The sequence below is a fragment of the Monodon monoceros genome, unplaced genomic scaffold, assembly GCF_005190385.1.
Source record: "Monodon monoceros isolate NGI ecotype Baffin Bay Population unplaced genomic scaffold, NGI_Narwhal_1 Super_Scaffold_22, whole genome shotgun sequence".
Taxonomy (NCBI): domain Eukaryota; kingdom Metazoa; phylum Chordata; class Mammalia; order Artiodactyla; family Monodontidae; genus Monodon; species Monodon monoceros.
This window is the reverse complement of record NW_021703779.1, coordinates 110,427,290-110,453,202: the sequence shown is the minus strand read 5'-3', so window position 1 is coordinate 110,453,202 and position 25,913 is coordinate 110,427,290. Positions and strand designations below refer to the sequence as shown.

At 41.2% G+C, this 25,913-nt stretch overlaps 1 protein-coding gene across 1 annotated transcript; it reads left to right on the top strand.

Moving 5' to 3' along the window:
* Window positions 1–773: 773 nt before the first annotated feature.
* On the top strand, window positions 774–25,301 carry FRMD7 (FERM domain containing 7). Its single transcript, XM_029241514.1, is given in 12 exon segments — window positions 774–900; window positions 1,613–1,717; window positions 2,525–2,567; window positions 4,607–4,640; window positions 7,486–7,583; window positions 13,887–14,001; window positions 14,222–14,369; window positions 19,168–19,263; window positions 20,636–20,799; window positions 22,122–22,190; window positions 22,533–22,608; window positions 24,222–25,301. Coding segments are annotated over 12 exon segments (2,037 nt in total). The 5' UTR covers window positions 774–891.
* The last annotated feature ends 612 nt before the right edge of the window (window positions 25,302–25,913 follow it).

The window sequence follows — 25,913 nt, the reverse complement described above, 5'->3', positions numbered from 1 at the left end:
CAGCTCTCTCTCCAGGCGCTAAGGATGCAGTAGCTTTCACCCTCTGCATCCTATTTGCATTTAAAAATAGGACCCTGGTTAACCCTCATGAATCTCAGTTGGTGGAGCTTTGGACTACGAAACCAAGTGGAGAGAAGTCCAAGGGAGAGGGGAGCATTTTGGGTCGTTGGGGGAAGGGGATGGGGGAGGTCGCCTTCCTGGAAGCTATTAAATACCAGATGTGGGTTCTGTTCCGTGTGGGACTGCCTTGAGGGAGAGGGTGGGGTGTGGGAGGAGGGTGGCTGGACTCTCTGACCTCTCAAGGTTGGCATTAATTCTATGCGTCGGTGATTTCCAGCTACATTTCCCTGCACCCAGCTTCCTTTGCAGCACCAGAGGCACCGTGTGACTTGGCTTTAACTAGGGGTTTTCAGCAGCGTGTCTTTGTGCCTATCAGCTAGGGCCCAATTTTCCCATCACCGTCCTCCCTGCAACTGCAACCCTCGGCCTCAGCAATGCTGGCTGAAGATCAGCTCCAGCCCCACTCAGCTCATAGAGATTTTCACAGAGAGCTCTTCACAGCTCCTATTCTCAGAGAAGCCTGAAAAAGGGACTGTTTTGTGCTCCCAGTGTATGCGGGCTTTATGAAGAAAAAAAAAATATGTGTGGCCTTATGTGAAAGGAGTATGCTAGATGCAGTTATGGTGGGAAAAGCTGTAGAATGAAATCTCCTCGTGGAGCTCGGAGGAGGAAGTTGGTCAATTTCATGTTGGATCAACCAACATTCAAGACCCCTAGTATGTGCCAGGCTCTGAGTTAGACCTGGTGCGTAACAAGACAATTAAAGCAAGGCCCCTGCTATGAAGGAATTCAGTCTAACGGGGAACATAGACATCCTGTGTGAAAAGTGCCATGTTTGAGGTAAGCAAGAGTGTTTGGGAGCACGGAGGTTGCCCTTGGCTCCAAAGGTCTCCCGGGGAGTGGCATCTGAGCTGAGTAGGAGGAAGCCAAAGCAAAGAAAGGTGGGAAGGGCGTTCTGTGGAGAAGGAATGACATGAGCAGAGGCATGGAGACATGAATTTACTTGACATGTGGGGAAACATGAGCAGGCTGCGATTATTAGAAAGGAAGGGGGAAGGGAAAGTGATGAGGCTGGAGGGGCAGGCAGGGCCACATGAGGGAAAGGGCCCAGCCTTCCTGCTAAGGAGTAGAGACTTTATCCTGAAGGGAGCCACTGAAGGATTTTAAGCAGGTCAGATTTGCATCTTGATTAAACTATCTGTCAATTTGGGGAAAATCTTTCAAATTGCCTGTGGGATGAATTGATGAAAGAATTCCACGGAAAGGGTAGATTTGCAGATCTAGCCATACGTAGTTAAGTGCAAGGCTGTCTTTTTCCAAGAGGGTTTGTCATTAATCTGAGGCTTTTTAAGAGGTACCGCTAAAACAATCTACAGATAGATGCATGTATTTGTGTGGAAAACTCAACAACATTTGGGAGGATACAGGGCCTGAAAACAGTGCTTAAAGGAAACTGAAGAGAGTCTAGTTGCTTCTACCCTTTACTCCACACTACAGCAACAATATCAGCTTAGGATCGCAAACTGTGCTATGGTCTCTTTGTTTTGTTTAGCAAAAGTCATCCGGGAAGGCGCTGTTTAACCTGAGTTGCAGCCATCTAAATCTTGCTGAAAAGGAATATTTTGGATTAGAATTCTGTAGCCATTCTGGAAATAATGTAAGTTGGTTTCATTATAGGGTTCTTTGTGTCTAGAATTGCTTCTAAATGCAGCTTGCTGCTAGATATGCAGGGCTCAAACCCCCAACTGCAAAAGGAAAAACCATTTAAACCCTTGCAAAATGAGTGGATTTAATAACTATTTCCCCTCCTTGTCTATTAAAAGTCACCTCAGTTTGCCAAGCACAAACTCTTCCACCCTCTGCTCCTCTTTTGCCACTGTGTGAAGAGGTCTCTGTGCTTTATTCTGACTTTCCAGAGGCTGGACCTCAACCTCCAAACTGAAGACTCCTAACCTCACCAGTAGTATTCGGGAATGCTCCTTGCCCCTCTCTCACATCCTAACATTCCCGATGTTCTGCCCGCTGTGTTCTGCCTTGGTGGATCTGTTATCTGGCTCCTTCCCAGAAAGGCTCATTATGATTATTAAGCTGGCATTTGGGGGCTGTAGGATTCAAATGTGGAGCCACGTGCCTTCATTAGTCTTTGTGGCAACTAATGAGCCTTGTATATGACACCTCTGTCATTCTCCTGAGGCAGGGGAGCAGTGACTCAAATGTCAACAGCAAAGAGTTTATAGATCAACAATGTGCACTGTCATTGGGAAAATAGAATGGGACAGATTGAGTGTGGTGGAAGCACAGCATTTCTTTGACGTTGCTGTTTCTTACTATCTTTAGAAGTCTAAAGAGTCTTGATATTTGTTTGTTTCATGTTGACTTTAATCTGCTATCAAAAAAACCCAAAAAAACAAAAAGCTATACTCAGTGCCATGTTCTACCAATTCTTTCATTAATGTTATTACAGGTCTGGTTGGAACTTCTGAAGTCCATTACAAAGCAAGTAAAAAGTAAGTATGGAAAATCACTTAAGGAATAGAATTCCCAGTTACAACTTGAAAATATTTCAACAATACCACACTGTTCCTCGCCTTAATATAAGCGGAGAAAAGGGCTTTGATGTATTATTTTAATCCTTCATCCATCCAGTAAATTTAGCAATTTAAAAAAATCATTTTAACTTTGCCTGAGATGAGGAAAATCAGGCTGCTGCATCTTTGAGTAAATTTCGAGAACCCTGGTAATGACAGCACTCTGTGGATTGGCTCTAGGAATACACCTCTGACTCTAGACCTGTAAATCTTCGAGCATCCTTGATGTCAAGCAGCAATGCCATTCACCTTCTTCCAGGAGGTCTTTCAGTTTAATCCCATCACAGACATTGTGCATCCATTTCAGGTCATATTTGAGTGCCTACTATGCATGAAATATTCCCCCGAACCCTATATGTCACAATCTAGTGTGGTGGTTCTCAAATTTCAGTGTGTATTAGGATCACGGGCCGGCAGGAGGGGGCAGTTCTTGTTAAAATGCATATTGCTGGGCCTCATCCCCAAGTTGGGGGCCAGCAACCTGCATTTTTAACAAATTCCATAGCTGCTTCCGCTGCAGGTGGATTTCAGTCCACACTTTGGGAAAGGCTGCTTCGTGTCACTTCCCCCTCCTGCTCTCTACGTGTTGGTGTCTCCCACAGTTCTGTCTTTTCCCACTACCTATTGATAATCTGTCACATGATCCCAACAGCTTCCCAACTGACTCCCCCCAAACCATCATGTACACTACTCCCAAAGGGAACTATTGCAAATACAAACCTGACCACATCAGTCTCCTGCTTAGAAATGCTTCCATGACTCCCTATTGTCCTTAGAATAAAGTCCAAACTCTTTAACATGATCCTCAAAGCACCAGACTCTGCCTGCCTTTTCAGCCTTTACCTCTGCCTCTGACCACTTCATACTCCTACCTCTCCTAATTCGAACAAAACTAACTTCAGGTGTAGGCTTCTCAGATAAAATAGAAGTTGCCCAACTATATTAGAATTTCAGATCAACAAAGACTAATTTCTTTGTATAAGTATGTCCCAAGAAATCATTGTATATCTGAAATTCAAATTTAACTGGGAGTCCTATATTTTTATCTGCTAAATCTGGCAGCCCTACTCAGATGTCAGCTCTTCCAGGAAGACTTCCTTGACCTCCTCCAAACTCTTTTCTCCCTCTTGTGCTTACCCAGTACTCGGGGCTTATAACACTTTGTGGTTCTGTGATTGTCTGTCTAGGTGTCTGCCTCTTCTACCAACCTTTGAGTGCTTAACTGTATTTTTATTTCCAGGAGCCTCTAGTACAATGCTTAGCATACAATAGGCACTCAACATATATTTACTGAATCAACGGTGTTAATGCTGCATGTGTGTATTTGCTTTTGATACAGAAAGCTTCTTATTTTCAAATGCAAGTAGGAGTGAAGGCAAGTAGATATGTTTTCTTCATGTAGATTTTAAGATACACAGAGGCCTCAGTCCCTACTACTTCTAGTTCCCTTTATGAATCCTTGAGCCAGCTGATATTCACCTGCCTCTATAGCTGGGCCCCTCTCTTAGCCAGGAATGCAGAATCCCAAGTAGCAAGTGGTATATTTTTCTACATGGAACACTTCTTAAGAGAGGACACAGTAGGCCCCAAACGAGGCACATCTTTACAAAAAGAAACTCAAAGAAAGAGAAAGGAGGAAGAGGGGCAGGAGAACTTTCCCAACTGTTATCCACATAGAGGCACAATTCAAAAATAGCAACAGCTCACAAATGTGAAAAATTGAAATTTAAATGAAAAGTCTGTGAGAGGGAGTGATGGGGAGAGGAGGGAAGAGGAGAGGGGAGTGTGTGTGTGTGTGTGTGTGTGTGTGTGTGTGTGTGTGTGTGAGAGAGAGAGAGAGAGAGAGAGAGAGAAGCCCTGTAACTGTTGTGATGGACATTTAAATAAAACTTATGGAGATATTGTGTTTTAAGATCCTAAGGAGGTTGTTTTCAAATTTATGGTGAAATTTTTCCCAGTGGACCCTGGACATCTGCGAGAAGAGCTTACAAGGTATAGTACTTGCATGATGCATGATGTTACTTAATCATCATTCTCCATTTATCAGGGAATGGGCTTCTAGCCTTCTTTGGAAGGCTTGGGTCTCAGTCACTCTTGGAGATCATAAGAAGTTGGTGAGAAGGACGACCTGGCTGGTCCCCAGGGTTAATCTTCCAAAGGGTAGGGACTTCAGGGAGAAGGAAGGGTGGTGTTCTTAAAGTGGTAACCAGCCTGGGTGCCCACTTGGGGGTTAAGCCATTAACTACTACAACAGTTAGAGTGTTTGCCTTCATTGCATCTGTGTTCTAATCAGAGGGCAGCTTGACAGCTAAGTTCCCTGCATACTGAAAACGGTTGTGTGCACATGTGTGTGTGCACGTTTGTGTGTGTGTATATCCCATAGGTAGAAAGTGATGATGACATACACTTATAAAACCTTTTTGAAAGTAGAAAAGTAAAAAATATAAAAAATAATTTAATAAATTATTTTGCATAATTATAAATTATTGATATTTTATAATTATTAATAATTTATATAGTAAAATATTTGTATACTTACAAAAAATTAAAAAGCTAAAAAGTATAAAACATTTTAAAGTATTTTTATATTTATAAAAATGCCCTTTAAAATGACCATGTAAACCTACTTCTTCAAAAATACTTTGTCAACATAACACTCCCCAAACCTTACTCTGCTTTCTAGACTTTAGACTCCAGACTTCTACACATAGAAGGGATGTAAGAGATAATCTAGTCCAGACCTTTTGGTTTACAGATGCAGAAACTGGTCCTGGGAACTAGAGTGACTTGATCAAGGTCACAGCGTGTTGGCAGTTATTTTACCTGAAATATTCCCCATCATGGTTCATGGCCAATTTTTCTTCACCCTTTTTGTAAAGTGGGGGGGGGGGGTTCTTTTCTGAGGCGTCTTTGTAGAAGTCACTTTAAAAAAGTCAGTCTCGGGCTTCCCTGGTGGCGCAGTGGTTGAGAGTCCGCCTGCCGATGCAGGGGATGTGGGTTCATGCCCCGGTCCGGGAAGATCCCACATGCCGCGGAGCGGCTGGGCCCGTGAGCCATGGCCGCTGAGCCTGCGCGTCCGGAGCCTGTGCTCCGCAACGGGAGAGGCCACAACAGTGAGAGGCCCACATTCCGCAAAAAAAAAAAAAAAAAAAAGTCAGTCTCTCTCTCTCTCCCAATCCTCTCCAAATTTGTGAGTTGTAGGCCCTTTTCCCAGATAACTTGATGTCTTGGTATCTCTATCAGTTTGCCTTTGCTAACTCATTTCAGTCGAGTCTCAAATTGTAACCAATTTTGATGGAGATAAACTTTCTCTGGGAAAAAAAAAAAGAATGAGAAAATCAATGTGATGATAAATGATTCATCAGCTGTTCAGAGGAAGGATTTGGTATTTGCAGCAGGCAGCTGCCTTCTTAACAGCAAGGAATGTGTCAAATGACAAGAAGGTTACTTTCTTTCTTGCTAGGAGTAAAATGAAATTCACGTCCCCTTTAGCAATTGAGGCTGATTATTCCCATTTACATCTATATTTGAAAGCAGGTAATGGCAACGGTTAGACTTCCTTTATTTTTTCCCCATTGGTCCATTTGAGAATACTTAACTGTAGTTGACTTTACAAGGATGCCTTGATTGGGGCCACTACGTGAGTTTCTCAGAGTGGTGTGCAAATATAACTTTTCTAATGAATCATTTCTAATCCATTAAGAGAGATCACAATTTGAAGGATTATAATGAATGGCTTTGTAAATTAAATAATCACCTACTAATTTACCTGTTTTTTCCCAGTCTGCATTTTCATCTATCACGTGCAATTAATTCTGGTTCACCACATTGCTGTCAAGTCTTAATTGGTTTAAAAAAAATCTAGATAGAACTTTATTCAGAAAATTACATCTTATTTAGGGAAATGCCCACAGTAGATAGTAAATGTTTTAATATATAAAATAAAACTTTGGAACCAATTTTGAACCAAGAGGGAACATAGTCGGCAGTAGAATCTTAATTATACACATCTTTTCAAAAGTTGATTGCCTTTGATAAGGGCTTAAAAGTGTGGGACAAATGCCATCTATTTTGCAGAGTTCTGGATACCAATGTGTACTTTATGGGTCCCTGATTATCGGTAGGAAAAAGGGTAGTCTGGCTTCATTCCATTCAATATACAGTAATCCCATACCTGCTCTGTGCAAAGGGCTAGGCTGGGCTCTGGTGATATGGAAACGGTGGTCCAGGTGAAGGGGCAGAATCACGGCCTCAAGTTCTTGATTTCTGAAACACAGTCTTTTGGATAGGAGGCAGCCTAGAATTGAGAGGCAGACCTGAGGTCCTGCCACAGTTTCACTGTCTTGGGGTGATATGACTCTGCCCAAATCGCCTAACCTCTGTCTTTCCGTAATTGGAACATGTGGTGATGATGCCAGCCTTCTAAGTTGTTACGATAGTGAGTATTTGATAGCATTTTGTAAACAGAGCAGTACTGGCCTCCTGAGTAGGCTTATTCTTGCTGAATCTCCCTTTCTCTCTGGCTGGGTATGTGGCTTTGCTACGTGGCAGAAATCACCAGAGGATGGTTGGCCAACTCCCTCAAGTTGGCGGGAGGATTTGGCCGGGGTGATTCCTAATGGCTGTGAGGCCTGCTGAAATGCTGGATCAGCCGAGTTGTGGTCTAGTGCTGGTTAGGGGCCGAAGCAAAGCCTATGCATTACTCACCACCCCCAAAAGGCATCTCCCTGACTGGGGGCACCGTGTCTTTCTTGAAACATCTTGATCTGGGAGAAGGGAAATGCTTCTTTCTTGTTCCTGTTTCTTCCTCAAGAGATTTCCCCCCACTTCTTTGCAGGTATCTTTTTACTCTTCAAATAAAGAAGGATTTGGCTCTGGGAAGGCTTCCATGCAGTGACAACTGTACAGCGTTGATGATATCTCACATCTTACAATGTAAGTATCAAATGTCGGCTTCGGGCCTATCCGCCAGCTAGAGAACTAAGCAAAGAGGTTGAGCACCCTCAACATCCCTATCATCATGTTAGCGCTTCTCTGTAGAGGAGAGAAAGCCTGGATGAGATATATAGAAATGGCAGGGTCCAGTAGAAAGAGGCTGGTTACTGTAGTCATTGAGATTTGGATTCAAATCCTGCTTGTACGTTCTAACTGTTGTAGCCTTGGGTGAAGTCCCCTCATCTGTCTTTGCCTGAGTTCCCTAGTCTTTAAAAGAGTGACAAGAATGCCTTCTCACAGAGCAGTTATGTAGATTAAAAGTAAATGCTGATTTTCTTCTATCTCGGTCTAACCTTGGCCTCCCACTGCCCCAGGCTTGCTCTCCAGGAGCTGGTCTGGACTAATCTGGGCATGGACTTTGCTAGGCAGGCCCCCACTCCCTCTGCTTGCCCCAGGATCCATTTCTGGTACGTGCTTTCTGCAGCACATTGTCACGTTTAATGTGATTCCCATGTTGCTCTTTATCATGATTCCAGAGAACAAAGCACAGAGTACAGCAGGTGGAGAGAGACTAAAAGGGAAAAAGGCCCCAGGCGTCTATTAGAGTTCCCCATATCCTAGCAGCCAAGTCCTTGGACTAGGCTGAGTAATGTAGGCAGGGAAAAGAGGCCCGGGGAACAGTGGGGCCTTTCCTGGGAGGGGGTGAAGCTGGGCACGTCAGGCTGCTCCTGTATCCCCGAGGGCAGGATTAAGGCAGCTGGAAATATTATCTCTTCTTCTAGGGCTGGCTGGACTTTCTCTCTCTTCTAGAGAGGCCGTCCAAGAATAGGCTGTTCCTTACTGTTCCTGAAGGATCATAACTTCATTTTTTTGTTTCAAAAGTTCATTTTTGACCTCTATCCATTGCCTTCCTGATAGTCCAGAAATGGTAGATTTCTGATTTCACCGGGAACTCCAGAATGAAGGGCTTGGATAGAGACAGTATATGAATCAGTGTTTACCAAGTGACTCATAGGCGAGACAGGATGAGAGCCCAGGATCTCAGGAAGGCAGTGAGACCAGTAGTTATCGGGGAAGGCTTATGGAGGAGATGGCTTTTGCGCTGGGCCTTAAAGTGATGCATAGGAATTGGATATGTAATGATAAGCAGAGAAAACAGAAAAGAAAAAAAGGTGATGGTACAAGAAGAAGTATATACAGAGGATGCAGCTCAAGTACAACTCGAGCATAGGGTCTGTTTAGGAGAGGTGGCAAAAAACTAAGCATCATTTTGAAGGGCCTTGAATGCCAAGGACACTAACTATATGTCCAGTAATTGTTCTTGCGGTGGGGTTGGGAGATGGGGTAAGGCAGGTGGAGAAAACAATATTGGAAGACTTATCCTTCTCCGTTAGCTGCCTGTTTAAGGCAGCAGTCAGAGGATTGGGGGTCCCCAGACAGCCTCTGATGGGGGAGCCCAATTTCATTCTTAATAGTTCAACATTATGGATTTGAGCATTCCCTAGTGGCCATTTCAGGCATAGCACAGAACACTTCAGCTTTTCTAGAGGATATTTTGTTTGTCAATAGAAGCTCTTTCCATAGAAAAAAAGCTAAAGTTTCAAGGAGTCAGCTCTTCACAATCCATCCAGGTAAGATTATTTCACTGGTTGCTAAGACAGTGTGCAGAACACAGCCAGGATACTCATTCGTTTGTTCATTTATTTATTCATCTAATATGTATGTTCTAGGCATTCAAGAACCTCCACATTCTGACCTCATCTGCTTAAACCTCTCTTACACACCCCTCTGGCTCTAGCCAGACTCTTCCTCCCAAATACAGTTTGTACATTCCAAATGAAGCCTCCCTTTTATGAATGCCCTTAGTACAGTAACTCTTCTTTGTCATTCACTCAGCAAATTTTATTAAGTACCTACCACATGCCAGGTACTGGGAACATAGCAGTGAAATAAAAAGATCCTTGCTCTCGTGGAGCTCACATTTTGGCAGTGGAGGACAATCAGACCAAAATAAGGAAATATATAATGTAAGTTTGAAGGTGATAAGTGCACTGGAGAAAATAAAGTATGGAAGGGAGAGAGGGAAATTCGGGGGGTGGGTACTGAATTTTTAAATAAGGTGGTCAGGGTAGGCTTCACTGTGAAGGTGATAGTTAAACAAAACTTGAAGGAGGTAAAAGACCAAGCTATGCAGAAATCTGGTGGAAGGGAGTTCCAGGCAGAGAACATCCAGTGCAAAGGGCCTGAGGTAGGAGCATGCTGGGAGTATTCAAGAAACATTAAGCAGGCTTTGTGGATGGCTGGAACTGAGGGAGAGAGGGAGACAGTAATCATGGAGGGCCTTAAAAGCATATTAAAGACCTAGGACATTACTCTAAATGTGATGGGAAGCCACTGTAGCATTTGAAACAGAGGAGTGAAATGATCTGAACTAGGTTTTAACTACATCATGTTGGCTGCTGTGGTGAAAACAGAAATTTGTAGCAAGTAGTAAATAAGCCATAGTGATCTAATGTACAGTTTAATAAATATAGACAATAATATTGTACTATAATTATGTAATGTGATAAATAGTGCTACAATGGCAACCATATTGCAATCTATAAATGTATCAAAGTAACATACTGTACACCTTAAATTGCTGCAATATTATATGTCAAATTTATTCAATTTTTTAAAATGAGAGAAAATAGACTTTATGAGGGATGGTGGAAGTGGGGAGACAAGATAACAGACGACAGCAGGAGAGAGAGAGATGATGGTAGTTTGGACCAGCGTGGTAACAGTGAAGGTGCTCACACCACATGCTGCCTTCTATCTCTAATGATATTTACTCATTTGTATGTCATAGGTCTCTTCCTAGATTGTTATAGTCCTGCATGGAGAGAAAAAAGAAGCATGGTCTTATGTGTTTCTATGTTTTCCTTAGGGTCAACGTAAGGTCTTGTGCTTAATACTTGTGCTTAATAAACAGAAAGATTGGTGTGTGTGTGTGTGTGTGTGTGTGTGTGTTTGTGAATTTATTTTTTAAAACAGCTCTACTGTGGTATAATGTGCATACCATAAAATTCACTCATTTTAAGTCTGTAACTCAATGGTTTTTAGTAAATTTACAGAGTTGTGCAACCATTACCACAACCCAGTTTTCAAACATTTCCATCATGCCAAAAGAGCTCTCTCATGCCCATTGGCAGTCACTCAACCACTAATTTAATTTCTGTTTCTATAGATTTGCCTTTTCTGGACATTTCATGTAATAGGAATGATAAAATATGTGGTCTTTTGTATCTGGCTTTTTTCATTCAACACAATGTTTTTGAAATTCATGCATGTTGTAACATGAATCACAGCAGTTTGTTCCTTTCTATTGCTGAGTAGTATTCCATTTTATGGGTATACCACATTTTATTCATCTATTTACTTGGCCACGGACATTTGTATTGTTTCCAGTTTAGCTATTATGAATAATGTTATGAATATTCATGTACAAGTCTTTGTGTGGACACATGTTTTCATCTCTCTTTTGTAGATTTCCAGGAATGTAATTGTTTTGTCTTAAGGTAAATTTGTGTTTAACATTTTAAGAAACTGACAAACTGTTCACCAAATTGTTACAATAAAACCAGAAAGGTATGAGGTTTCCAATTTCTCCACATCTTCACTAAAATTTGGTATTGTCTATCTTTGTGATTATGGTCATTCTAGTGCAATGAATCTCATTGCAATTATAATTAGCATTTTCCTAATGACTAATGATGTTGAGCACCTTCTCATCTGTTTATTAACTGTTCCCATGTTTTCTTTGGTAAAATGCGTATTCAAATTTTTGCCAATTTTAAAATGGGTTGTCTTATCGAATTTTAAGAGAGTTTTATATATTCTTATTAAAAATCCTTTATGAGATATATTATTTGTGAAATTTTCTTCCAATCTTTGGCTTGACTTTTCATTTTCTTTGTGTGTGTGTGTGCTCTTTTTTTTAAATTGAAGTATAGTTGATTTACAATGTTGTGTTAGTTTCAGGTGTACAGCAAGTGATTCATATATATATATATATATATATATATATATATATATATATATAGACTGACTGACTAGAATCACCAGTAGAATGTTGGATAGAAGTGGCAAGAGCAGACATCCCTGTCTTGTCCCTGGTCTTAGGGGAAAGCACTCAGTTTCTCACCATTTAGTATTATTATGATGTTAGCTGTAGGTTTTCCAACTTTATCAGGTTGAAGAAGTTCCCTTCAATTTTTTGTTTGTTGAATGTTTTTACCATGAATTAGTGTTGGATTTTGCCCAATGTTTTTTCTGCATCTATTGATATGATAATGTATTTTTTGTCCTTTATTCTATTAACATAGCACATTACATTAATTAACCTTCACGTGTTGAACTGATCTTGCACTCCTGGGATAAATCCCACTTGGTCATGATGTATAATTCTTTTTTATATGTTGCTGGATTCAGTTTACTAGTATTTTGTTGAGGATTTTTGCCTCTGTATTCATGAGAGATATTAATCTGTAGTTTTCTTGTGATGTCTGTGTCTGATTTTGGTATCAGAGTAATACTGGCCTCATGAACGAGTTGGTAAATGTTCCTTACTCTATTTTCTGGAAGAGTTTGTGAAAAATTGGTATTTGTATCTTATCTGAATATTTGATAGCATTAACTAGTGAAACCATATGGGTGGGCCTGATTAAGTTTTAATGAGATTTGTACATTTATCAATTTGGGGAAAAAATAAATAGATAAAAGAGCCATTGATTTGGTCTTTTTAAAAAAGCTTGTTATATAAAGATTTTCATTCTAATGTGGTTTTGAAATATATAAATACACTTCACCTATCTAAAAATGAGCATGCCATCTGTCTAAAATACAATAGAAAACCAAGCCAAAAGAGAAAATAACTTTCTAGTACTCAAAACTGATGCCCCCATGTCCATGAATTTTACTCAATAAGAGAGCACCACATGATTCCATGGAGAGTCTATTTACTCTTATAATTCATAAAATGCTAACAGGTTTGGATATCTGCATTCCCCTTTTTTCATGTTAAAATGTGAATTTTAATTGTAAAAATTGTTTTGGGTGCCCATTTTATGGTAGATTAGAAGTCACGATTTGGAACCAAGTAGAGACTTCTTCAGGGGAAGTCAATGACCAGGAAGTGATTCCTATTAATCTGACAGAGAGGGAAAAGGCATAATAATTATAAAGAGCACACAAGAATTCAAAAATCAAAACAGTTTCAAGCCATTTACTGTAGGGACAGATAATCCTATATACCTCAATTGCCTTTGTAGGCACAGTGCTATAACAGATGTTTATAACAATAAATTGGATACATCTAGAATAGATTATGAGCAGGGATAAACTCCCAGTGATTTGGAAAAGTGAGAATAATTTCCAGAATTATTCACTGACTGGGGATTCCATATAGCAGGGTTTTACTAGATTCTCAATGTACAGAGTGATGAATGGCTGTGACTGGCTTGCATTGGAGTTGGCATTTGTATTCTCCTTTCTTAATAATGCCTGATCAAGGCAGAGGGAGGTTAGGGGACTGAATTAGTTTGCTAGGGCTACCATAACAAAATACAACAGACTAGGTGACTTAAAGGACAGAAATTTATTTTCTCACACTTCTGGAGGCTAGACATCCAAGATTGAAGTGTCAGCAGGTTTGGTTTCTTCTGAGGTCTCTCTCATTGGCTTGCAGATAGCTGCCTTCCTGATGAGTCCTCACCCAGTCTTTCCTCTGTGTACCTGCATTTCTGGTGCCTGGTGTCCAAGTTTCCTCTTCTTATAAGGATACCAATCAGATTGGATTAGGGCCCACTCTACTGCCTCATTTTTAAAATAATCACTCCTTTATAGGCCTTGTCTCTAAACACAGTCACATTCTGAGGTACTGGGGGTTAGGACTTCAATATATGAATTTGAGAGGGAGGTCACAGTTCAACTCATAACAGGGACTGATCAGAAATAGAAGAGATCATAAACAGAATGTGGGAGAAGAAAATAAGAAAATATTCATCTATGATCCTGGAGCCTTTAAGACCTACACTGTGTCTGTGACTTCATAGCAACCCACTGCTTCTTATTTGAAGAAGAACCAGTTAGTTCCTCCCCCACCACCCATATCCTGAAACAAATATACATATATTCAGGAGGTCTAGGGCTGCACTGGCTGCAAAGAAAGGGCTGTTTGGGGGAGGTCAGAGGGTCTGCTGGGTGCTCCACTGCTTAACTCATCAATGGTAATGTAAAAAATGTCACTTTACTGTCATGCAGCAGAACTGGGAGACTTTCATGAAGAAACAGATAGGAAATATTTGGCACAAACCCGGTACTTACCGAACCAAGACGATTTAGAGAGCAAGATCGTGCACTTCCATCAGCAGCACATGTAAGTACTTTCCCTGGCATCTGCTTCCGCCTGTTCTGCTGGCAGGGAAGACTGAAGCTGAGGACAGACTCTTAAAAGCAAGCCTTTAAGTCAGAGAAACTTCAGGCTGAAGAAAACACTGAGTTCCCCTTCGAGCTCTCGGGGTAGAGGTGTCATTCTTTTTTTTTTAGGCGTCATTCTTGCTGGATTTATTAGGCTCATAAATTCTTTCCCCTTGCAGTGGCAGGAGCCCAGCTGAATCTGACATTTTGCTACTGGACATAGCGAGGAAGCTGGACATGTACGGCATCAGGCCGCACCCTGCCAGTGATGGTGAAGGGATGCAGATCCAACTGGCTGTTGCTCACATGGGCATACTGGTGTTACGGGTAACAGCTCTTTTCCTTTAAAGTCTTCAGTTTTGGGTGTTATCTTGGCTCAAACTTGAATGTCCATTCTCAAGGTGACCCCACCCCTCAGTCTTACCACCAGCAAGGAAAGGAGGCAGTGCTTGGAAGAGTTTAGGGTAAGTCTCCTCCCCTTGATGTGCTTTGCTTCCATTTGCAGTCTGGAGCTGACTGTTTTGATTCTCAGGAGCTCACACATTAGATCAGGCCAGCATGGTGAAGAGATGAAGTCAAGAGGCTCTTTGGAACTTTTAGACCCTAAATAAGAATACAGGTTTTTGGCATCCTAAAAGCTTAGGCTGTGACATAAAGTGCATTCAGCCTGTCCAAATCCACCAGAAACAACCTGAAGGGTTGTTCTCATTCAGTTAGCAGTTTTGTTGGAGGTGCCCAGTGCCAGCTAGTAGGGAATTAGTGCCCAACCCTGAAAGCAATGGTTGATGTTTACTGACTCATCCTTTTCCCAGGACTCTGTTTTCCAGAGAGGGCTCTCTCCATCACCATTAATCCTCACTCCTTGGAATGTGGCCAGAACATATTTTTCAACAGTTTTTCAGTCTTTTTGGACTTCTTATATCTGTGAGCATTCAATGAATTTAGATCCAACTTAAGGTTTAAGAAGCTTCAGAATTATAGGCAGATACCTAGACAGGTTTTGGAATGAATCACCTGTGACAAAGAAAGGGGTGGCTTCAGACCCACTGACCCTCAGGACCGAATTAGAGCACTGAAATAAGTCACAAAGCAGATCAGGTACAGACTTGGCAACAAGAATCTTAACCTTCTAATTTATGTGGTTATAAACTTTACAGCATGAGAGCCACACTGATGGACAAAAGACCCAATGGATCACAGGCACACCTGTTCACCCAGGAGGGAATTTTTACCCAGTCCACTCAAACCCTGATTCTTTTTTATTTTTATTTTTTTTTTAGATAAGCAACAAAGATATTTTATACAGCTCAGGGAAATATATCCATTATCTTGTAATAACTTTTTTAAATTTTATATTGGAGTATAGTTCATCAACAATGTTGTGTTAGTTTCAGGTATACAGCAAAGTGATTCAGTTATACATATACATGTATCTATTCTTTTTTTATTAATCTTTTAAAACATCTTTATTGGAGTATAATTGCTTTATGATGGTGTGTTAGTTTATGCTTTATAACAAAGTGAATCAGCTATACATATACATATATCTCCATATCTCCTCCCTGTTGATTCTCCCTCCCACCCTCCCTATCCCACCCCTCTAGGTGGTCACAAAGCACTGAGCTGACCTCCCTGTGCTATGTGGCTGCTTCCCACCAGCTATCTATTTTACATTTGGTAGTATATATAAGTCCATGTCACTCTCTCACTTCATCCCACCTTCCCCTTTCCCCTCCCCGTGTCCTCAAGTCCATTCTCTACATCTGCGTCTTTATTCCTGTTCTGACCCTAGGTTCTTCAGAACCTTTTTTTTTTTTTTTAGATTCCATATCTATGTGTTAGCATACAGCATTTGTTTTTCTCTTTCTGACTTCCTTCACTCTGTATGACAGACTCTAGGTCCATCTGCTTCACTACAAATAACTCAATTTTGTTTCTTTGAATGGCTGAGTAATATTCCATTGTATATATGTGCCACATCTTCTTTATCCATTCATCTATCGATGGACACTTAGGTTGCTTCCATGTCCTGGCTATTGTAAATAGTGCTGCAATGAACATTGTGGTACATGGCTCTATTTGAATTATGGTTTTCTCAGGGTATATGCCCAGTAGTGGGATTGCTGGGTCATATGGTAGTTCTATTTTTAGTTTTCTAAGGAACTTCCATACTGTTCTCCATAGTGGCTGTATCAGTTTACACTCCCACCAACAGTGTAAGAGTGTTCCCTTTTCTCCACACCCTCTCCAGCATTTATTGTTTGTAGATGTTTTGATGATGGCCATTCTGACTGGTGTGAGATGATACCTCATTGTAGTTTTGATTTGCATTTCTCTAATGATTAGTGATATTGATCATCCTTTCATGTGTTTGTTGGCACTCTGTATATCTTCTTTGGAGAAATGTCTATTTAGGTCTTCTGCCCATTTTTGCATTGGGTTGTTTGTTCTCTTGATATTGAGCTGCATGAGCTGCTTGTAAATTTTGGAGATTAATCCTTTGTCAGTTGCTTCGTTTGCAAATATTTTCTCCCATTCTGAGGGTTGTCTTTTCACCTTGTTTATGGTATTCTTTGGTGTGCAAAAGCTTTGAAGTTTTATTAGGTCCCATTTGTTTATTTTTGTTTTTATTTCCATTTCTCTAGGAGATGGGTCAAAAAGGATCTTACTGTGATTTATGTCATAGAGTGTTCTGCCTATGTTTTCCTCTAAGAGTTTGATAGTGTCTGGCCTTACATTTAGGTCTTTAATCCATTTTGAGTTTATTTTTGTGTATGGTGTTAGAGAGTGTTCTAATTTCATTCTTTTACATGTACCTGTCCAGTTTTCCAAGCCCCACTTATTGAAGAGACTGTCTTTTCTCCATTGCTTATTCTTGCCTCCTTTATCAAAGATAAGGTGACCATAAGTGTGTGGGTTTATCTCTAGGCTTTCTATCCTGTTCCATTGATCTATATTTCTGTTTTTGTGCCAGTACCATACTGTCTTGATTACTGTACCTTTGAAGTATAGTCTGAAGTCCAGGAGCCTGCTTCCTCCAGCTCCATTTTTCTTTCTCAAGATTGCTTTCATGTATCTATTCTTGCTAACCCTGATTCTTGCTATTTCCTATTGCATGAGAGAAAATGGGAAGGGTATGAGAGCAAGACCGTCATGTTAGTTGTGATCTCTTTCATTGTGAATACTTCTGTGGACATTTGGGAACAATATAGATGGTCTATTTTGTCCTACCTGAAATCCAGTCAAAGAGTATTTATGTATTGAGTATCCTTTATCTGTTCTTCATTGTACTATTCTTTCTTTAACAAAAAACAGCTTTATTGAGCTATAATTTGCATAACATAAAAGTCATCTGTTTTAATGGTACAATTCAGTGAGTTTGAGTATATTTATAGTTGGGCAGCAATCCATTCATCCTTCTATCAGTATATTTATTGTACATCCACTCTGTGCCAGGTACTAGAGCTGCAGAGGTAAACAGGCATGACCCTGACTTAAATTCTAATAGGAACGTAAATTCCCATAGGAGGAAGACAGACAATTAAACAAGTAATTACAAACAAATGTGATGTGCTTTGTGCTAGAGGAAGCACAGGATGCTAAGGTAACACATGTGAAAGGGACTTAACATTTAAGCAAGACCTGAGGAAATTATCCAGACCAATGGGCTATGATTGGCTGATGAAGGAGGGTGTTCCAGGGAAAGGGCACACAGGCAAAGGCCCTGAGAAGGATAAAGGATGACATAATCAAGAAACTAACATTAAGCATGCCATATGGCTCCTGTCATTACGATAGTCACAATTTATTTTGAAAGACCAGAGAAATAACGATCAATATCAGACAATGAGTAATCAAAAGCTAATCTATCACATTTACTTTAGTTGCAGAAGTAGTATACCCAACAAAATAATGTGGTTACCTGTAGACAGTGGTTAGATGGGGACAGAGGTAGGAGTGACAGTGGTGGGCGTGAGACTTTTCAATATATTTATTTTTGTGCCCCCTTTGATTTTTGGACTATGTGAACAAACAAACAAACAAGAGAGTTAAACTGTTTGAGTAGTCCAGGAGACCTAAAGGAGTTCAGAGGAGTTAGAAATGGGTGTAGGCTATGGCAATGATATGGAATATCCTAGAGGAGGTACTAGTCATTCTGGGTAAGGAGAATGAGGAGACCTATGGGAGGGAAGGTACAGAGTAGGATGGAAAGGTGTTTTCTGGGAGCAGTGAGATCAAAGTTATAGTCAATATAGTTGGGGCAAAAAAATCAAGCCAAAAGAGTTTAGAGTTGATGTAGGTGGTGCAGAGCTATTGAAGGGGTTTGAGTAAATGAGGTGGCAGAATAAATGGGATTTTATTTTAAAGCAGTTGAATTTGGAAACATGGGAAGGGGGTGAGATTAGAGGAGCTATTGCAGTTCAGGTTTCCCCTGCTATTTGAAAGTAAAGCATTCCTATGAAACCTTTCCTAGCTGAAAGAGTGTAAAGTGAAGAAGCATTACCTGAGGACACATTTTGCTAATGGGTGCACAAAATAAATCGAGATAAAGTACCGATGTACAGTTCAAAGCTATGGTGGCTTGATGCTGAGCTGCCGAGCAGAGTGTAGTTCCTGGGGAAGGAGCTTAAGAGGTGCCACTCTCACTGCTCAGGGTGTGTGCTGGCTCTATAACAGCTCACTGCAAAACAAATGCTGATTTTTATTTTCTCCTTTTTTGGAGTAAAATCAAAAATCCTCTTTGGATTTCTTTCAGTTAGCAAAAACTTGTAATAATGTGGGTCTTTTGTAAAAGCGAAGTAAAAGCAAAGTGGCATAAAGTGAACTTTCTAAAAGTGGGGTATACCCGGATACCTGCAATCTTTTTCTACTGTGATCCCCTATCCTGGTTAGAAACTTTTCCCAGGCATGCCCCTTCTTACTTGCATTTCAGAGCAGGCTTGTGTCCCACCTGGAATGCCTTCTTTGGCCATAGCTTCTATCTAGTACAACTGGATCAGTCTGTGCAAGAGATAGATCAAGGATAGTCCTGTTCATGAAGTGCATTTTCCAACAGGTTTGCATTGTCTTACAAACCAGCTTGTGCTGAAATTCATCCTGAAATTTGTCATGTGTTTCATCATAGGGAAATACAAAGATAAATACTTTCAACTGGGCTAAAATTCGCAAGTTGAGTTTTAAGAGAAAACATTTTCTCATCAAACTTCATGCCAACATCTTGGTAAGTAGCTTTTGAATAACTTCTTTTACTTTCTACTCACTTGAGATTTCTTGGTTGTTTCTGCAAATGGTTTGATTGTGAGTGATGAAATCTGCCTGGCCCTGACCAATAATATTCTCCCTCTTTTGCCTCTACATAAATAAACCAGAGCTTTAGTCATATTTTTACTAAAGGCAAAACACTAAGAAATCCTATTGGCAGTTCAAAATGAATAAAGTAATAGGAAAATGGGGTGGCTGGGATGAAAGACAAGTCTCCTTAGAAACCATTTTTCAGGGATTTGGTAAGTCAAATGAAAGAGCCCAGATCTAAGACTGTGGACATATTAATTCAACATTATTTGCTTCCTTTTATAAAGCATTTTCATCTTCTTTCCTTAAGCAAAAATAATTGAACACCTACTACATGCCAAATAATTGAATACCTACTCTTTCCCAAAGCAGGATGTGGGGAGTGGGTATATATTAAGCAAAAGAAGCAACTATTGGGCAAGGCTGCATTGTACAGGGTGGGACAAAGGGGCTAGAAAGAATTTTTTATGACTATAAAGGAAATTAAAAATATGTATCAACTACATTTTTGACCTACAGATAATTCAGTAGTTTGGGCTTCATCCTCTGAACCTTAGCCTTAGATAAAAGTGTTCATTTGAGCAGTTCAGAAGACTGAATCCAGTGTGAAGCTTGTGACGAATCCCAGGGCTGCATCCAGGGACCTGGAGAGGAATGAGAGAAGGGGAGCAGCAAAGTGGACTGCACACGTGCATGGGCAAATGGGGGTATATAGTGAGTCAGGAGATGGGGCAACCTTGCACTTTAGGTCTGGAAGACTAAGCTCCCCTACAGCCGATTAGAATACGCTAAATGAGCAACACAGAGCATCATAGAACAAGGCAGCATAAAGAGGGAGAATGTTTCTAGCTGGTGTGTTAAAAAGACTCATGTATATACAATCATCCTATAAAGGCTACCATTTGTAAGAAAGATCTCCTCCTTCCTCCCCTTTTCCTGTTGGTCATTTATAACTTCTTGTCACTTTGAAAGGATGTCCTTTGATGTTCATTTTAACCTAATTTACAACTTCATAAATATGTTCCTGGCAGAGAAGAGGGGGTAAAAAAGCGTGTGAGGTGAGGAGGGTGTGCAGAGCAAGATTTGCTTCTTAGAGAAGGTTCTGTTTTTGAGCAGTGGCCCTGTCTGTTCCTTGGAAGTTTGCCAATCATTTGGTTTCAGTAGGTGTGAAGCCGAAGGGAGCCAAGTGGAAAATCAGAAGCTGGATGGGGCCCTGGACCAATAGTTTAGAAGGCGTTGGGATTTGAAGGTCTTTGATATTCTTGAAGGATGTTTTGCTTGATAGAAATTGGTTTATACAGGTGTTGTGCAAGGATACCTTGGAGTTCACCATGGCCAGCCGAGATGCCTGCAAGACTTTCTGGAAGACTTGTGTGGAGTACCATGCTTTCTTCAGACTTTCTGAAGAGCCCAAATCAAAGCCCAAAACCCTACTCTGCAGCAAGGGTTCCAGTTTCCGCTACAGGTAATTAAATATTGCACACAGGCAAACTAAACACACAACTTCTTTTCAATAGCATGGAAGGCAGTAGGAGGAGCTTGAATTCTAGAAGCAATAAAGAATCCATTTCAATCACATAAAGGATGATACCCTTTACTGCTCATTCTCTGTGTGACTCATTAAGTCAATATTTCCTAACAGGGAGGTAGGGGCAGGTGTACACCCCACTTAAGAGGTTAGATCAGAATTTCTGCAAGGATAAGGGGGCATATGCCGTTTGAGAAAACATAGTCAATGAACCTACTGTTTTCCTTACGTGCAACTTACATGCTAGCCATAGGAAGGACAGCTCAACAACATCCTTTTGGTGGTGGTTAGGAAAAAGATAGGGTGAGAAAGCACTGCAGGGGCTAAGGGATTTGAGAGGTTGAACAATATTGTAGTGGAGGCTCCTTACTACACGTTAACACCTTGGAGGAAAGGAAGCGAGGTCAAAATAAGAACTTGTTTTTACTTGATCCCACCAGCCTAGGAGTTCTTTGGAAGACGCTTTCAAACGCTTAGCTAAGATAAAAAATTCGAATCCAGTGCTTCCTGTGAAGGATTTTTCAAGTAGTAGAAGCCTGCCCCAGTAAAAAGTGAGATTTTTACAATGTATATATTTTTATGGACTCTTTCCAAAATGTATTCTACAAATCCCTGCCTTTTAAAACAGATGATACTGAGGATATTTGTCCCTTTTCTTAATGACCTATTATAAACATCACTTATTATCCTCTGCTGGCAGCTGTAGTGCAGTGGCAGCCTCAGGGCGCGGGAGGCATGTCAGACCCTGCACCACAGTGATAAATGGCCCAGACTTTTTGGATTTCATTATGTTAGTGATTTCTTTTTTGGCTCTTGTGTTTCTCCCAGCAATCAGCTGGCTTTCTTTGCTAGTGTATGTCTGACTGGAGCAACCTTCTTCTACTGTTTAGTTAGCTGTTTTTCTCCTGTCATGGATTGGGAGACCAGACAAATAGCCTCATTAGAAACTATGTGTAAATTTGGAGGAAGGGGAAAGGCCTTTAAAGGAAAGTATATTAGTTTTCAAGGCCAGAATTTGTAACTGCTATATAGCGCTGTTCAGAAGCGTTTAAAATTTTCTGGGTTCTGAATAGTTGAGGTTGCTCTGCCAGATTCTCGGATAAATGGGTATATTATTAATGTGATGGTCAGAGATTCACAACATATGTCATTCATCCAGAATCTTTCGATTTCAACAATAAATGACACTTTTGAGTTTTAGTTAGCCTACTGGGTTACAAAGAGCATTCATAAAATTGTTTATCTTGATTTTATAATAGCGGAAGAACCCAAAGGCAACTTTTGGAATATGGGAAAAAGGGGAGTTTGAAGAGCTTGCCATTTGAAAGGTACATGGTTTTGTTTCTCTTTGTCACGTTGATTTTTTCTTTTTTAACATCTTTATTGGGGTATAATTGCTTTACAATGGTGTGTTAGTTTCTGCTTAATAACAAAGTGAATCAGTTATACATATACATATGTCCCCATATCTCTTCCCTCTTGCGTCTCCCTCCCTCCCACCCTCCCTATCCCACCCCTCTAGGTGGTCACAAAGCACCGAGCTGCTCTCCCTGTGTTATCTGGTTGCTTCCCACTTGTCACATTGATTTTTAAGTTGAATTTAGAGATTTATAGGGATCCTGTACTCACATGAATACTATTTCAATTCCTTCTCTGTTTGGGGATTTCAGGAAACATTACCCATCTCAGTACCATGAACGACAGTGCAGGTCCTCACCAGACCTCCTCTATGATGTGTCAAAACAAGTAAGGTTTTTGAAAATTCCTTCTTCTTTATATAAATGTAATACATGCACATTTCAAATGCTTCCAGGAATTAATTCTGCCAGAATCTCCCAGTATGTAAAAAGGTTACTCTGGTCAAGTTGGGTTAGCCTCCTGGGGAGGTCTGTCAACTCAGTCTCCAGCCAATAGAAGACCATTGGGTAAACTGGTGTGTGTGCCTTATAGACTGGAAAGATCTGGCACGTCTTTAAATTGCAAGCTGTATTGCTAACATCTTGCAAAATGCAGATCCAAACGAATTTCTATGGCTTTGTATTTTTAAAACTAAAAGCTGCTTTTTTACCTATGAAAATCTTAAGGCTTAGAGGAAGCTATAAGGTCTTGGGTTAAGTTTTTTTTTTTTTAATAAATAAATTTAGGGCTTCCCTGGTGGCGCAGTGGTTGAGAGTCCGCCTGCCGATGCAGGGGACGCGGGTTCGTGCCCCGGGCCGGGAAGATCCCACATGCCGCAGAGCGGCTGGGCCCGTGACCCATGGCCGCTGAGCCTGCGCGTCTGGAGCCTGTGCTCCGCAGCGGGAGAGGCCACAACAGTGAGAGGCCCGTGTACCGCAAAAATAAAATTTAAAAAAGTAACTTTAAAAATAAATAAATAAATTTATTTATGGCTGCGTTGGGTCTTCGTTGCTGCACGTGGGCTTTCTCTAGTTGTGGCGAGCGGGGGCTACTCTTCGTTGTGGTGCGCAGGCTTCTCATTGCGGTGGCTCCTCTTGTTGCAGAGCACAGGCTCTAGGAGTGCAGGCTTCAGTAGTTGTGTCACGCAGGCTCAGTAGTTGTGGCGCACCGGCTTAGCTGCTCCGCAGCATGTGGGATCTCCCCGGACCAGGGCTTGAACCCGTGTCTCCTGCATTGGCAGGCGGATTCTTAACCCCTGCACCACCAGGGAAGTCCCTTGGGTCAAGGTTTTAAAGTACTTTTGCTATGTAATTTTGTTAAGAACAAAGTACTATTCTCCTGGAACTGTGAGATGATGGCTTCATTTGAGTTTTATAGTATGAACCATTGCTCTCCCTTGAAAAAAATTAATTAGAGGTCTCATAAACTCTGTCTTCATTCAAGTCAGAGGCAATTTTTATCTGAAAGGCATCACAGAGGTATAATGCTGGAAGGTACCATCTATTGATTGACCGTCTCATGCCATTTACAGCCCTCCTCCCCACCATTTTACAGAAAATAGGGAGGAGGCTGGAACAGGGAGGTTAGGAGACTTGCCTAAGGTCACACAGCAAATAAAGGCAGAGCCAGGACCAAAAGACAGAACTCCTAGCTCATGAATACAGCTACTTAACCATATTGCTTGAAGTACGATGCTGGCTCAAGTAGATAGAGAATGCGGAGGCTGGGAGTGTGATGGTGTTGAGAAAGGAAAGTGTCATGTGTATTTTTCTGCACATAAATTGGGATGTGGTACAAGTTATTACCTTTTATGTATCTATCTATCAACCCTGGCATAGAACATGGGTTGAAAGGCCTTTGTGAAAAACTACCTTTGAAAATTCAAGGCTGATTTAGATCCCTGCCCCCACCCCAACCAAATGGCTTTTTCCTTCTTTCACCAACATGTTCTTTCTCTCAAGGTGGAAGATTTGAGACTAGCCTATGGCAGTGGGTACTACCGAAATGTGAATGGAGTGCACGCCTCTGAGCCTGTGCTGGACAGCAGGAGGAGAAACTCTGCAGTGGAGGTGACCTTTGCAGCCGAGCTGGAGCATTCCAAACCAGAGGCAGAGCCCACATCATTACATCAGTCCCAGAGCAGTTCCTCGTTCCCTTTTATTTATACAGACCCTGTCTTTACCACCGACCCCGATCCTGACCACTTTGAGGAAAAGAGTCCTCTAAGCTCCTTCCAAACAAGCTGTAAGTTTGCTGACAATCACACGAGCACATCTTCTGCCCTTACAAGCAAAGTGAGTCCAGCAAGGCAGCTAACTTACACAGATGTGCCCTATATTCCTTGTACTGGTCAGCAGGTTGATATTATGCCTCCCCAAGTCTTCTTTTATGTGGGCAGACCACCCCAGGGGCCCAGACAGTCTCCAATCATGGCAGAGGAAAGGGAAAGGCCAGACAGCTGTCTACAGCCTACCGCAATGAAGCCAGCCAAAAGAAGCCCAAGGAACCTCAGAATGAAGAGCTTTCAGCAAGACTTTCAAGAACTCCAAGAAGCTATGGCCCAAACTACTGGCAGGGGCAACCTCAATGTAGATCTAGAAGAGGAAGATCCAAATTTAGAAGATGCATTTGCATATAACATTCAAGAGCCAGCCCCTAAACGGTCCCAGAGCCAATCAGACATGAAAACTATCCGTTTTCCTTTTGGATCAGAATTTAGACCTTTAGGGCCTTGTCCTGCTCTGAGTCGTAAAGCTGACCTGTTTACATATGTGTTTGCAGAGCAGGAGTTTCCAACAGTTTTAGCGGATCAGGGAGCAACAGAAGGGTATGTAGCTAGTGAATCCAGTGATTCTGAATCAGAGATTCTTAAACCAGACTACTACTCTTTGTATGACAAAGGAATAAGTTCACCCACGGCCAGAATCCGCTTGTCTTCTGGTAGCCTACAGCTAGATGAAGAAGATGAAGATGTCTCTTTCAATACATCAAGTGCTGAAGATACGACTTTGTGAAAACCATGTAATTACTTTTTAGCTTAAAACGTGAACCCTATGAACATTTCCAGGCCAATTCCATGTTACTAACTTAGGTGAAACATAAGGAACCTTCTGCAAAAACCACTTTCTTTGTTACTATGCATTGGTATTAAGGGACTCTTCTAAGATTAGGCACTTAGCTTATGAAAGATCCAGCTCTGCCCCGTTCCTCAAGCCTTACTCTTCTATTCCCTCTGAATCATTCTGGAACATGTCCTTTCCTCACCAGCCCCATAGCAGAGTGAGGTGGGTATTTGTCATCTCCATTATACATTTCCCCAAAGAGACATTATAAACGAAGGTCAGGCTCTTCAACACTGAAGAACAGTGACAATATGGATTGACCTATAGAATTGGGTTCTGATATCATTTAGCGATTTAGTAGACTGTGAGTGTGTTGGTCATGTTGTTCTTAAACAATACTACAACTAAAGGTTTCAGTCCTCATTATTCGTGTGGGACCCAGTAAAAATGGCCCTGTTTTATGTTAAAGACTTCAATTTTTTTTTTTTTTTTTTGCGGTATGTGGGCCTCTCACTATTGTGGCCTCTCCCGTTGCAGAGCACAGGCTCAGCGGCCACGGCTCACGGGCCCAGCTGCTCCGCGGCATATGGG